At 39.9% G+C, this 12,932-nt stretch overlaps 2 protein-coding genes across 2 annotated transcripts in view; both read right to left on the minus strand.

Annotated features, from left to right (window-relative positions):
* The window catches only part of LOC138713056 (CARD- and ANK-domain containing inflammasome adapter protein-like), a 77,081-nt gene that overhangs the window by 38,982 nt on the left and 25,167 nt on the right, over positions 1–12,932 (minus strand). The window lies entirely within an intron of this gene.
* Positions 709–12,230, minus strand: LOC138713042 (ankyrin repeat domain-containing protein 23-like). Its single transcript, XM_069844761.1, has 6 exons — positions 11,951–12,230; positions 7,975–8,248; positions 7,613–7,675; positions 5,129–5,203; positions 3,190–3,294; positions 709–1,562 (listed from the first exon to the last, which is right to left on the minus strand). The coding sequence occupies exons 2-6, from the start codon at positions 8,245–8,247 to the stop codon at positions 1,038–1,040; spliced, it is 1,041 nt and encodes a 346-aa protein (XP_069700862.1). The 5' UTR covers position 8,248; positions 11,951–12,230; the 3' UTR covers positions 709–1,037.

Genomic DNA, 12,932 nt, shown 5'->3' on the forward strand with positions numbered 1-12,932 from the left:
GGAAGCCTAACATGTTAGCTACAGGACTAAGTTCCTTCAAGACCGTGAGTTTTCTCTCTCAGATTCATTCTCAGTTATGTAGGGCTACGCCGATCGATAGTGGGGGTGGTGAAGAAAACCCACACACACGGAAGAAACTGATGTCCGTACAGCATAGTGACGTCGGCAGTGGAGGTGAATGAAAAGAATAAATCAGGCTGAATTACGTCTGATGTTAATTATGTAAGCTATGTATGATCACTGAATACCAAACAATACCTCAGGGGTGTTCAATGCTCTGTATTATGAATGTAAATGGGGTGGTTAACTTTACGCTTACCCTTTTCATAATAGGCTATGGCGGTCAGAAAATAGACGGCGGTAAACCGTGGTCGAGTCTTTGAAGTTATCAGTGGCGTACTTTATGGACGTAATCAAGACAAGTTTACAGGCGTGGATGTGGAGTTTGTGCAGGCACAGTGATGCGAACAGAAATGCTTTTCTTCTCATATTGCGAATAAATATAGGCCTAAAAATTAGCCGCAGTATTCATGTGCGTGTGAGGAACATGAGCAGTAACGGCAATCAGTGGCGTATCAAGATCATCGGACAGGGCGAGGCGACATACTTACTGTGCTTGAAATAGTTCAGTTCACATGCTGAAGGATCAGTGGCGTATCACAATAACAACAATGCTGTATGTTTTACACAAACAGTGATACCAACATAAAAACTTTTAACGTATTTTATTTGGATATTGTGTACAGCAATTTGAACAATAATTATAAAGACAATCGACTATTGATGACAATAATAGACTACAGTAATAATAATAATAATAATAATAATAATAATAATAATAATAATAATAATATTCACAAGGTATCAGTGGCGTGTCAAGCTCCAACCACAACAAAGCCCCACAACACGAGAGTAACGACAGCCTAGAGCAACGAAGTAACAGCATTACACGCAGAGCAGTGATGCCAACACAACACATTCCCGCTGGTTACTGTGGTATAATGGTATTGCTGTCGTGTTGGCAGCACTGCGCCTGCTCAGTCCTGCAGCATGGCCGCCACTTCTGTGTACCCGCCCTGCCGCGCCAGGTCCAGGGCCGTCCCTCCCTGCCAATCCCTCGCCCCCCGCTCAGCGCCATGCTGCAACAGCAGCTGCACCACTGGGGCGTGGCCAAACAATGCTGCACGGTGCAGTGCAGTCTCCTGGTCTGCATCATCAGGCTCGTTGGGCCGCGCCCCAGCTGCCAGCAGCAGCTCACACACTGCAGGGTGCCCATTGAGTGCAGCCACATGCAGAGCAGTGCCGCGCCATAGTCCTCCCTTCACATCCGGCCGCGCCCCGGCAGCCAGCAGCGCCCTGCACGCATCCTGGCGGCCTTCACGTGCAGCCAGCCACAAGGGCGTGCAGCCATCATGATCCTCGGCGTTCACCAGGCTGCCTGCATCCAGGAGCAGCTGCACCCTGTGTGTGTCCCCCCACTCCGCTGCCCGGTGTAGCTCAGTCCTGCCTTGGCTGTCCTTCTGCTGCAGGTTGGGCCCGACCTCAGCCGCAGCTCTGAGCTCCTGCAGCAGACAAAACAATCTGGTCAGAGGAAGCTCAGTCAGCTAGGTGACAGTTCACTAGGCTGAGTGAAGCTGATGGCAGTAGTAGTGACAGTAGCCATGACTACAGTAATGTCAGTAGTAGTGAGAGTAGCCATAACTACAGTAATGTCAGTAGTAGTGACAGTAGCCATGACTACAGTAATGTCAGTAGCAGTAACAGTAGCCATAACTACAGTAATGTCAGTAGTAGTAACAGTAGCCATGACTACAGTAATGTCAGTAGTAGTGATAGTAGCCATGACTACAGTAATGTCAGTAGTAGTGACAGTAGCCATGACTACAGTAATGTCAGTAGTAGTGATAGTAGCCATGACTACAGTAATGTCAGTAGTAGTGACAGTAGCCATGACTACAGTAATGTCAGTAGCAGTAACAGTAGCCATAACTACAGTAATGTCAGTAGTAGTAACAGTAGCCATGACTACAGTAATGTCAGTAGTAGTGATAGTAGCCATGACTACAGTAATGTCAGTAGTAGTGACAGTAGCCATAACTACAGTAATGTCAGTAGTAGTGACAGTAGCCATGACTACAGTAATGTCAGTAGTAGTGACAGTAGCCATGACTACAGTAATGTCAGTAGTAGTGACAGTAGCCATGACTACAGTAATGTCAGTAGTAGTGATAGTAGCCATGACTACAGTAATGTCAGTAGTAGTGACAGTAGCCATAACTACAGTAATGTCAGTAGTAGTGACAGTAGCCATGACTACAGTAATGTCAGTAGTAGTGATAGTAGCCATGACTACAGTAATGTCAGTAGTAGTGACAGTAGCCATGACTACAGTAATGTCAGTAGCAGTAACAGTAGCCATAACTACAGTAATGTCAGTAGTAGTAACAGTAGCCATGACTACAGTAATGTCAGTAGTAGTGATAGTAGCCATGACTACAGTAATGTCAGTAGTAGTGACAGTAGCCATAACTACAGTAATGTCAGTAGTAGTGACAGTAGCCATGACTACAGTAATGTCAGTAGTAGTGACAGTAGCCATGACTACAGTAATGTCAGTAGTAGTGACAGTAGCCATGACTACAGTAATGTCAGTAGTAGTGACAGTAGCCATGACTACAGTAATGTCAGTAGTAGTGACAGTAGCCATGACTACAGTAATGTCAGTAGTAGTGACAGTAGCCATGACTACAGTAATGTCAGTAGTAGTGACAGTAGCCATGACTACAGTAATGTCAGTAACAGTGACAGTAGCCATAATTACAGTAATGTCAGTAGTAGTGACAGTAGCCATAATTACAGTAATGTCAGTACTAGTGACAATAGCCATAATTACAGTAATGTCAGTAGTAGTGACAGTAACAGTAATGTCAGTAGTAATGACAGTAGGCATATCCGTAATGTCAGTAATAATTGTAGTCATAACTGCAAAAATATCAGTAGTAGTAATAGTATCAGAAGCAGTAGTAAGCAATAGTAATAGTAGCACTTGAGGAGTAGTAGTAGTGGCAGTTCTAGTCTGAAAACTCAAATTAAGTTTGCTCTCCAACTGCAGCTGGTCGCAATCTCTGTTGTAACAGTTGGTATCAATCATTGCTCATAACTGTAACCATGGCAACAGCTCACACTTACTGCTGTCTTCTGGCGCTCCGCTTGCAACTCGTCCGCCATTTTCTTCAGTTCCTCCCCCTTCGCTTGCAGTTCTTCTCGCAGAGCCCGCAGTGCTTCCTCTTTACTCTGCAATTAAAAACAAATCTGGTTGAGAAGAACCTCAGATGTCGATATCTGCACTACAAACAGTGACGTGCAGCACGGCTTGGGCAGCACTGATTGATTATAAGAATCACGATACAGTATCTACGTAAATCCATTATTAAACTTTCTGTTTATTTAATCATAAAGTATTCAAACGTTTCTAAATACGTCTTGTTAATTGTAAGTCGCGTGATGGACATATACCATGCACTTACTTCTGGCAGTGCTGAATGCAGGTTAGCATGGAAGTTGCCATGACAACCCACGTCATCATAACTTTTAACAAACGAGGGACGCCTCAGAGACTGCAGTAAATGTATATACCCCAAGCAGCCGGTAGCCTGCCGGGCTGTGCGAAGTCGAATGAGTGCAAAACGTGCTGTTTGTCTAGCACTTGTTTGTACCGGCACTTTGTAGCTACATTGTGTACGTGTATATAAGTGGAATAAAAGTTTTGATTATGTCTGGTGATAATAATAATTTAATTCAGCAACAAAAGCTAAATACAGTAATTTAACTAAAGCAATGCGGGATCGTGATGTTGCTGTTGCACATACACCCACTCGCGACTTTCGGAACTGTGCGTATTGAAACTGAGCCAGGTGACCAAACACAACAAAGTATTATTCCACATAATGAAAAGGTAACATGCAATAAAGACATTCTGAAAACGCTTAATAACGCCGTTTGTTTACTTGCAAAACTGGAACTTTCATTTAGAGGAAACGGTAAGTCGAAAATGTCCAACAACCGCGGTAATTGTTTACAACTTTTGGACTACACCGCCCAGTACGACCCTCTTCTAAGGAGACATCTACAGTATTCAAAGGTGTATCAAATCGTATTCAAAATGATTTATTTGAATCTATTGCCAGTGCACTTAATAAGGAAATTAAACAGCAATTACAGAAATCTGATTTTTTTGCCATATTAGCTGATGAGACAACTGACGTCTCGAATAAAACACATTTTTCTCTCACTTATCGATATACAATTGAAGGAAGGATGGTAGAGCGGTTTGTTTGCCTCCGTGATGTGAGTGAGGACAAAACAGCGGCAGCACATTCTGATCTTATTTTTAAGAAATTTTCAACACTTTTCGAACTGCAGTAAGAAACTTGTTGGAAGTGCAGTGATGGCCTCTTCGTTACTTGGTGTCAAGCTAACATTAAGGAGTTTTTTCCACAAGTTTTGTTTACTGCTATGCACACTGTTTTAATTTAGCTGTCCCAAAGTGCTTCAAGTATTCCTGAATGCCGTAAATCTTTTGCTACTCTTGCTGGGCTTGCAGCGTTTTTTCCCAAATCATCAAAGCGCACAAAATTTCTTGATGAATTTCTGGGTCGACGATTACCACATGTTTCCCAACAAGATGGAATAACTCGTCACGACTTACCAATACTTAGAGTAGTCTTTTATAATAGTATTTTTAATTTTAGGAAGTAGTTGCAGTAGGCCCAATCTTATAGATTTTGAAAAAAAATTGGTACCAAATACTAATATATTTTTATAATTAGTAATATTATAAGTATCTTAATCAAATATAAATAGTAAGAAGGAAAAAATGACTTGACTACGCAGCTGCTTGGGTAATCTGGTGGGCACAGCACGTCACTGACTAGAAACATGACTACTACGGTGATGATGATTTTATAATAATAATAATAATAATAATAATAATAATAATAATAATAATAATAATAATAATAATAATAATAATAACTATTATTGTTTTGATCAATATTAAAATGAGCAATGATTGAGTGGAGCTCATAACCCCCTCATAACTGTAACCATGGTAACAGCTCACACTTACTTCTTCCAGCTGGCGCCTCATCTCTCGCCCAGCCTCCAGTTCTTGTCTCAGCTTCATCAGCTGATCCTGGTAACTCTGTAATATAAACAATTCTGGATTAGAGAAAGCTCAGCTGGTTAGGTGATAGTCTGACTTGAAGCAACAGGTTTCATGAAGGAATCAAGCTGATGGCCGGTATACAGCATCAGGAAATGAGACAACAGCCACCAACGTATAATGTTTGGATAGAGATTTTCAAGTAAAACCTCCCATCCTTCTCAAGGTTTTTTCCCAAACAGTTTAAGAAATGCTATGTGCCCTCAAATTAATTGCACAACTGCAGGAAGATAATCTTCATCTTCATGAAATTTTAAGAAATGGGCCATATATCGAATACACACCAGAACAGACTGTAATTTGTATTTTCATGATAAGCCCTAAAAGAAATAGGCCTTTGGTCATCTAGACCAGTATCCATCAAACTTTATGCTATCATTTTTGGCGAAACTTCTGTTTACAACCATTCTCTCCCACTACTATGCAGGCCTATGTGTCTACGTCAAAAAATACAAATCCATATAAAATCGAAAAAAGATTTGACTTTACTGAAAACCAGTCGATAGCAGCCAACTTCTAATGTACCGTATCTACAAGATGAGAAATCGGAATGTGCAAACCTGCTTCCCAATTTATTCCATTTTGCTTCTTAGACGTGCCTTCCTTATTGATATATCTTTCAAGGACTTCGAAGTCTAGTTTGCCAGGCCAAGATGTTAACATAATAACAGCTAAAGCTAGAACCAGCAGACTTGCAAGGAAACTTGATTTCTGATTGACATCACTTCACAAAAAGAAATTTGATCAATTCTATTGTATTAAATGAGCCGTTGAGAGGTAAAGTGGTAGAACGCGAATTTATTAATATTCGGGAATTTAAAGTTTGGGTTTGGTTGCATTTAAAAATCGTGGTTAATTTTTTCACCAAGTTTTCCTCAAAAACAATATAAATGTCTGTTAATAAGGCATTGTTGTATTATTTCATAATCCATCCCCCTGCTCTTTACATGACAACCCAAGGCGTCGCGACCGATACTTTGAGAACCACTGGTCTAGACCTGCCCGCCCTGATATGTAATCCACATTTTCATGATTAGCTTTTTCCTCATCTAATCGACTCTAAACTAGTCCCTGTCCTTGGACTCCTGTCACTTAAGCATGATTTACATGTTGCTGCTTCTAACGCTACTTCCTAGCTTCTTCTGTCGGCACCTTGATGCTTTTCCAGGATGAATATCTGGCTGGAAAATTCGCCAGTTCATAAACATTTACACCAGTGGTCGTCAGCACTCACTGAAATGTGCACCCTAATGCACTGCGTTTTCAGCGGGTAAGAGATCCTGGCCCCAGGGTGCTCTCTGCCCACGACCCCTGATTTACACGGTCCTATCTCCTCTTTTATTTCTCAACTGTTTATAACAGTGGAATATTTTAATAACAGTTCTCACATATTTTTCTCTAGCAGGAGTAGTCAATTATTTCTTTTCATGTTAACCTCGGGGAACATAACCTTGCTTTTTAAGGAACTAGCATTGGAGGACCCAATTACACAGGACAAGGACAACACATCATGCCACACTTGCTTGCTTTTTTTTTATTGGGTTATTTTACGACGCTGTATCAACATTTAGGTTATTTAGCGTCTGAATGATATGAAGGTGATAATGCTGGTGAAATGAGTCCGGGGTCCAGCACCGAAAGTTACCCAGCATTTGCTCGTATTGGGTTGAGGGAAAACCCCGGAAAAAACCTCAACCAGGTAACTTGCTCCGACCGGGGTTCGAACCCGGGCCACCTGGTTTCGCAGCCAGACGCGCTGACTGTTACTCCACAGGATTGGACACTTGCTTGTTAGACAACGGCCTATACCACCGCAAATGCCTGCACTGAAGGCAGATGTATTCGCCAATTGTTCAGACATTCAGTCTCTGAAGTCCTGACATCCCATTTCTTTGGAAGCTGCTAGTAAAATCAACCGGCTTATCGCTTTGACTGAGCATTAATGTTGGACACGTTCAACTTGTCATTGAGTGTGTTTCAGTCAATGGGAATTCAAAATAAGACGCTAGTGAAATAAATAAGCAGCTTCATTAGAAAATATAGCCAGCAAATTGACCGGCGAATAAGGAAGCTTGTTCAAAGCAAATACAAGCAGCACATATAAATCACACTTCAGCTATCCCCTCAAATCTTCTCAATCTCCTCGGTCTCCTGTCACTTGGCTATCGCCATTTTCGTCTTTCAGATATTGCCAGTACCTTTTACTGCCACTACATTGTGATATATAATGGAGTACCCATATTTATCATTCAATTAAGTGCCTATTTGAACACAGCATCTGCATGTCTGCCTATTTTAAATTTCTTTGTGCTTATTGCTCCAAACTTTAATGTACCCTCAACTGCCCAATTACTGTATCTGTAACCATGGTAACAGCTCATCACTTACTTCTTCCTGCTGGAGCCGCAACTGGTGCTCTCCTTCATATTTCTGCCTCAGTTCTGCTTTCTCCTGTAACCACAAAGGAATCAGGTTCAGACGTAGCCCAGTCAGTAAGGTGCCAGTACGATGAGAAAAAAGAATAACTCACAACCAACTACTCAATATATTGTACTAAACAACACGACATTTCTATTTCTATCTCTCGCATTTTGTACATGGCTTCAAATTGGTTTTAAATATTTGTCAATTTCCCTCGTCACCCATTTTGTGAATGCCGATACAAGCAAATATTTCTGTGGAGTAAAGCCTGTGACCCAATCAAATGTGTTCAGCAGTAACTGTAAATAAGGCAACAGCGGAACTCTTACCCTTTCCGATTCTTCTTTCACTTTTTCCAGTTCAGCCTGTGTTTCTCTTAATTCCCTCTCTCTCAGCTTCAATTCCTCCTTCAGCTCCTCAATGTTGTTGCTGCTCCCTACTTTTTCCTCTTCCTTCCTTGCCTCCAGGCCATGCAGGGACCGCGAGTCCAACCTCTCCTTGAGGACCCTCACCTCCTCTATGAGAGGAAGCAGCAGTCGAACCTGTCCCTCCAGGGTCTTCACTCGCTGCTTGAGGTCTGGAATAGGATTCGGTTTTGCCATCCTGCACACCAGAAAGCAAGAAAACAGTGAAACCTACAAATACTATTCACAAGTCACTATTGACCTTCTTCTGTTAACATGTACTACAATGATCTTACAGAACCTGCAGTGAATTAGTGCAATGCAGCAATGAGTTGTACTGCAACTTTCAAGGTCATTTCTGTCCATCAAGTACTTTGCTTTCCTCAAATACGTTACAAGTCTGTTAAAATTCGTTCTCAAAATATTGGATCAGAATAATAATACAGCTTCACTGACTGAATAATGTCAAGGGTTATCATCAGAATATCGTACAAGTGGGGCAGATTAGATACTTTACACTTTTAGATAAATCACTTCTAGGTTACTTTAACATTTATTACTGATTTTCTTTTGTTTGCAATTCAGTAAAATCCAACTCCCTACATGCCAAGTTTGTCTTGATATGTAGACAGTTGCAACAAATTTACAGTTCATGACCGCGGAAAACAACAGTTGCTCATTTACACATCTTGGAATCTGAGCAGTGTTAGAACAATACCATAATCAGCACGGCCTGACGTTGCTAGCATTTTACTTTTAATCTAAGAAGTTGCAGAATTTGTTAAGTACATAAATCCTAATGGTTGATTTGTGGTTGTAAGACTCTCAGTTTTTAAGATCAATTTCGTCACTTTTGGACTGTTTCGTTTTTAGACTAATTTTTTTCAAATTTGGTAGTATATTCTTGGCCATTTTTGCGACTTTTGATATTGATTTCAATTTTTGTTTTACTTAACTTTGATATAATTGAATTTTATTTTATTTTGTAGTTCAATTGCCATTCTCATTTACAGCAAAGGTAGGATGGAATATATTTTTCATGGAAGAGCAATTCAAGATGGACAGTAAGCTTGAATCCTTGAAGAGTCCCAAGGCTTTAGAGAGAGAAAGCTGCTCACACCAATCAGCTGTTCCTCACTTTACAAATACAGTACACAACCTTCATAAAGTTTCAGCATTTTCCAGGATTCAGACAGATGTGACACTGAATTCTGTACAGATAATTATATTCTCCATTGCATGCTGACTTTTATTTCCACACTCCTCATCCTAGCTGCAAATAGCTAACTTGCTATCCAGAATGATATTAAAAAGAAATCATCAGCACAGTCAGTAATGTTAACACAAACTGCAGCAAGTCACAGTAAATCGTCAGAATTTTTCAAAGAATTGTGCGATGTTCTAGATTCATTGGATATTCCTATCTGGAAACTAAATAACACAAAACTGACGGTAATTGAGCAATGCAACAGCGGACAATCAATACTCAGTAATTCACACATCATCTTCATCATCAACCATAACACAAACCTGTTGTTCCTGGTACAGCGTGTACAAGAGCACAGCCATTCGGCTAACCAATCATTCACGGAATAGAAATGATATGCACAACAGGCTAACCCTCTGGCTGAAGTGCGAGAGAGAGACAAAAAGACATTAAATTAAGAAGAAATTACATTCTGCAGTGCTGCGAATGCAAACAGATTGAGATGGCAAAATGAAATACAGTGTGATTTTATGTTCTTTTATATTTAGTAAGTATATGTTAGTAAAATATATGTTTTATCTGAGATTATTGGCAACTTACATTAGCCAACTATGAAATATCGGTAGGCGCCATTTGCTAAATCCATGTTATGTTTCATGCCGTTATATAGAATTCTTTTTTGTTTTTTACTTTGAAAGTTACACTAAATAAGTTACAATTTTTCTTTTGCTTCATTGGCTTGTCTCAGATGTATATAGGCTAGTGATAAATACGTGGCTTAATTTGCAGGCGCAGATACTTTCAACATAAAAATAATTCGACACCCACCTGTATATTTAAATGCACTGTTCTAGCTTTCCCCGTCCTATCCCTTACAAACGTAACACTCGAGAGGTCCAATACGAAAAATGACCACTTTCCTAATAATTCGCCTTAGACCCCTGGCATTTTATATACGTAAGTTAATTATAATAAGGGAGGGGGGTAAAACTTTGCATTACAATATACGGATAGGCAGTGGTGATATCCAAAAAGTTTAACAACCAGATCTCTCACGTGTACCTATGTTAACACATACGGTATATGTCCATGGGAATTGTCAGTATTACCTAGAAATAATTTAACAATCAGTTCGTCCGAACCGGTGCGAACCGGCCGAATATCACCAGTGCAAATAGGCCTAAGTATGAAACGAATTTTACGTTGAAATTGACTTATTTGTGTCTGCAAACTTAAAGCACGTGCTTATCACTATATCCAGGGGTACAGAATCAAAACCATGTAACTTAAATATTTCCATATGCTTGATTTTCGATTACTATAGGTGTTACCAGTATTTGTAAGACCAAATGCTCTACCAGTGACACATTCTATTCTAGACCTCAGCTATCTCAAAAGCCGCCATTCTGGATGCAACTTTCAAATTTTAAATGGGAAGTGGGTCATGTAAGTACTCAAAATCATGTGAAACGTTCTGAAAAAAAAATCATGCTGCAATCTTTTTTGAGATATCTCTAATTGTTTTCAAGTTATTTAAAGATAACTGTCATAATGACACAAACATCAGTTACTGCATCTACAGATATTTTGTAACATGGTACAGTACTAAGGAGGCTTTGGAAAAGATATTTTTATGGAATTCTAATATTTCATTTTTCCTGCTTTACCGTTTTGTTAACCTGTGACAGTTTCAATGCATTGTTGTGATTACTTGAAGCTCTCCTATAACAAATTTCTTGATTTTCGTGATGGCATTATCGAAAGAGAGAAGAATTGATATCGTTCTTCATTCTGGTGGGTTCAGCCACAGAAATGCTGCAGCAGACCCACATTCTGGTTTGTGTTCAAATATAACGATAAGCAGAAAGCAATGAAGGAGCGGCCAGAGAGAATGATTGTTCAATGCTCTGTGACTGCGTAACGCACAGGAACGCCGTGCAGTGGGCAGTCAAACAGCACGACGATACTGGATTCTGAAAGCTTTCGTGACGAAATTTTCTATTAAATGGTTTCGTATGAGGTTCACTTTCATATGACATGGAGACAAGTATTTAACAAGAGAAATAGATTCTTCCCAGACAGTTAAGTTACAGAAAATATGCCATATTTCTGGCTATCAACATTTCTTCAATATTCATGGCCAAGTGTCACTCTAAATATGCCAGATTTAAACTTGAAATGGCTAAGTTGGCTTAATCAACCTCCAGCAGCCCAGCCTCTGACACATTTCCCTGTACACAGAGGTGGTGGAAGGGGCAATGTTGGAGGGGGTTCCTTCTCTGCACACCGGGTTCGACTCCGAGGCAGGCCGGCTATTAACACGCAACAGACGGCTAATACAGTGAGCCGCTTAGCATCTGCCTTCCGTGACGTCATTCTTCAACTGCTCAAATAGCAGGAGTGTAGAGTATTTGGAGGAATAAATATATGAATATGTAAAAGTTTTAGTTCACAGCTCAGTGTTTCCATGGTAACTGACACTAAAAAGAAAATACATTTTTGGAGCTGAAATATTTTATGTTTCCGAAGTGTCCTGCTTAGAGATCGAGAGTGGCTTTGTGACTTGGTGCTTCTATTTTCGGAGCTGGAGAAATGGGAGAAGCAGGAATTCCAGCCGCCATTCTTTATCAGTTCCACACTGTTGTTAGCCTATAGGATTATGAAGAAGGAGCTGTTGTTACAGCCAGAACTTACCTTGTGAATTGAAAATGAAGTTATGTTAACACTGAGCGAAACGAAGAACGGTGCTACCAACAGTGACGGAGTTCTGGTCAATTCCCAACACAATCGTCCACAGACTTTGTACACGGGGAGAAAAGTGAAGAAGTTCGAACCAAAAACCACTTGGTTGAAAACGAGAATGAGTAGTGATGCAGCCCTGCTTCTGAGGGGTTATATAGTGCCTTATCTACCGGTTAACAAACAGCCAGATAAAGCTGTCAGACAGCTTACACAAGCAAGGAAGAGTGGATTATAGGAGTGGCGCTTGAAGACAACCAATAGGAAAAAGGCTTATTATTATTGTTAAATAAAGTTGCAGTGTAACGCTAAGATAACACAATGACTTTCATCTTAAAATAAATATTAATAAGATATCAGTAGAGATAAATCACGTGACTGGTACCACAAGTCAAGAGCTTGTTATCGTGTCCAGAGGTTGCACAAGAATCCACTCACCGTGTGATAAAGGTTCTGTCTTTCGTAATTTATTACTGGACGAAATGTAATTTCTGTGATGACAGTTTTCTTCACTCCTATTAGAGTTAATAGATTAAAACTCAAAGAACGAAAGCAAGGAAATTATGTTTATGTTTATATGGAATCCGATGTCAACAACAACAACAATGGCCAAAGCCCACACACCACAACTCAGATATAACACTCCTTCCCTCTAGGATGATTCATACATGTTTCTGTAACTGATCTACATTCCGTCGTTTAACACTAATATTTTATAATTTAATTCATAGAGATAGATTCCCATACATTTAGAAATGACTGCAGCTACAGGTAGGATTTCGGGAGAAGATTTTTGACTAAACACAATTTCCAACGTTAAAAGATTGTCTCACGGCAGAATTATTATTAGACTATTATTATTATTATTATTATTAATTATTTATTTATTAGGCCTATTATTATCACTATTATTACTGTATTATCACTATTATTACTG

Source organism: Periplaneta americana, chromosome 2 (assembly GCF_040183065.1).
Source record: "Periplaneta americana isolate PAMFEO1 chromosome 2, P.americana_PAMFEO1_priV1, whole genome shotgun sequence".
Lineage (NCBI taxonomy): Eukaryota > Metazoa > Arthropoda > Insecta > Blattodea > Blattidae > Periplaneta > Periplaneta americana.

Excerpts from the sequence above, each read along its gene's own strand:
- LOC138713042 (XM_069844761.1), bottom strand. The coding sequence starts at position 8,247 with ATGGCAAAACCGAATCCTATTCCAGACCTCAAGCAGCGAGTGAAGACC. Across the intron at positions 5,204-7,612 it reads TGCGGCTCCAGCAGGAAGAA|AGTTACCAGGATCAGCTGAT; the intron begins GTAAGTGATGAG and ends TTTATATTACAG. Across the intron at positions 1,563-3,189 it reads CGGAGCGCCAGAAGACAGCA|GAGCTCAGAGCTGCGGCTGA; the intron begins GTAAGTGTGAGC and ends TGTCTGCTGCAG.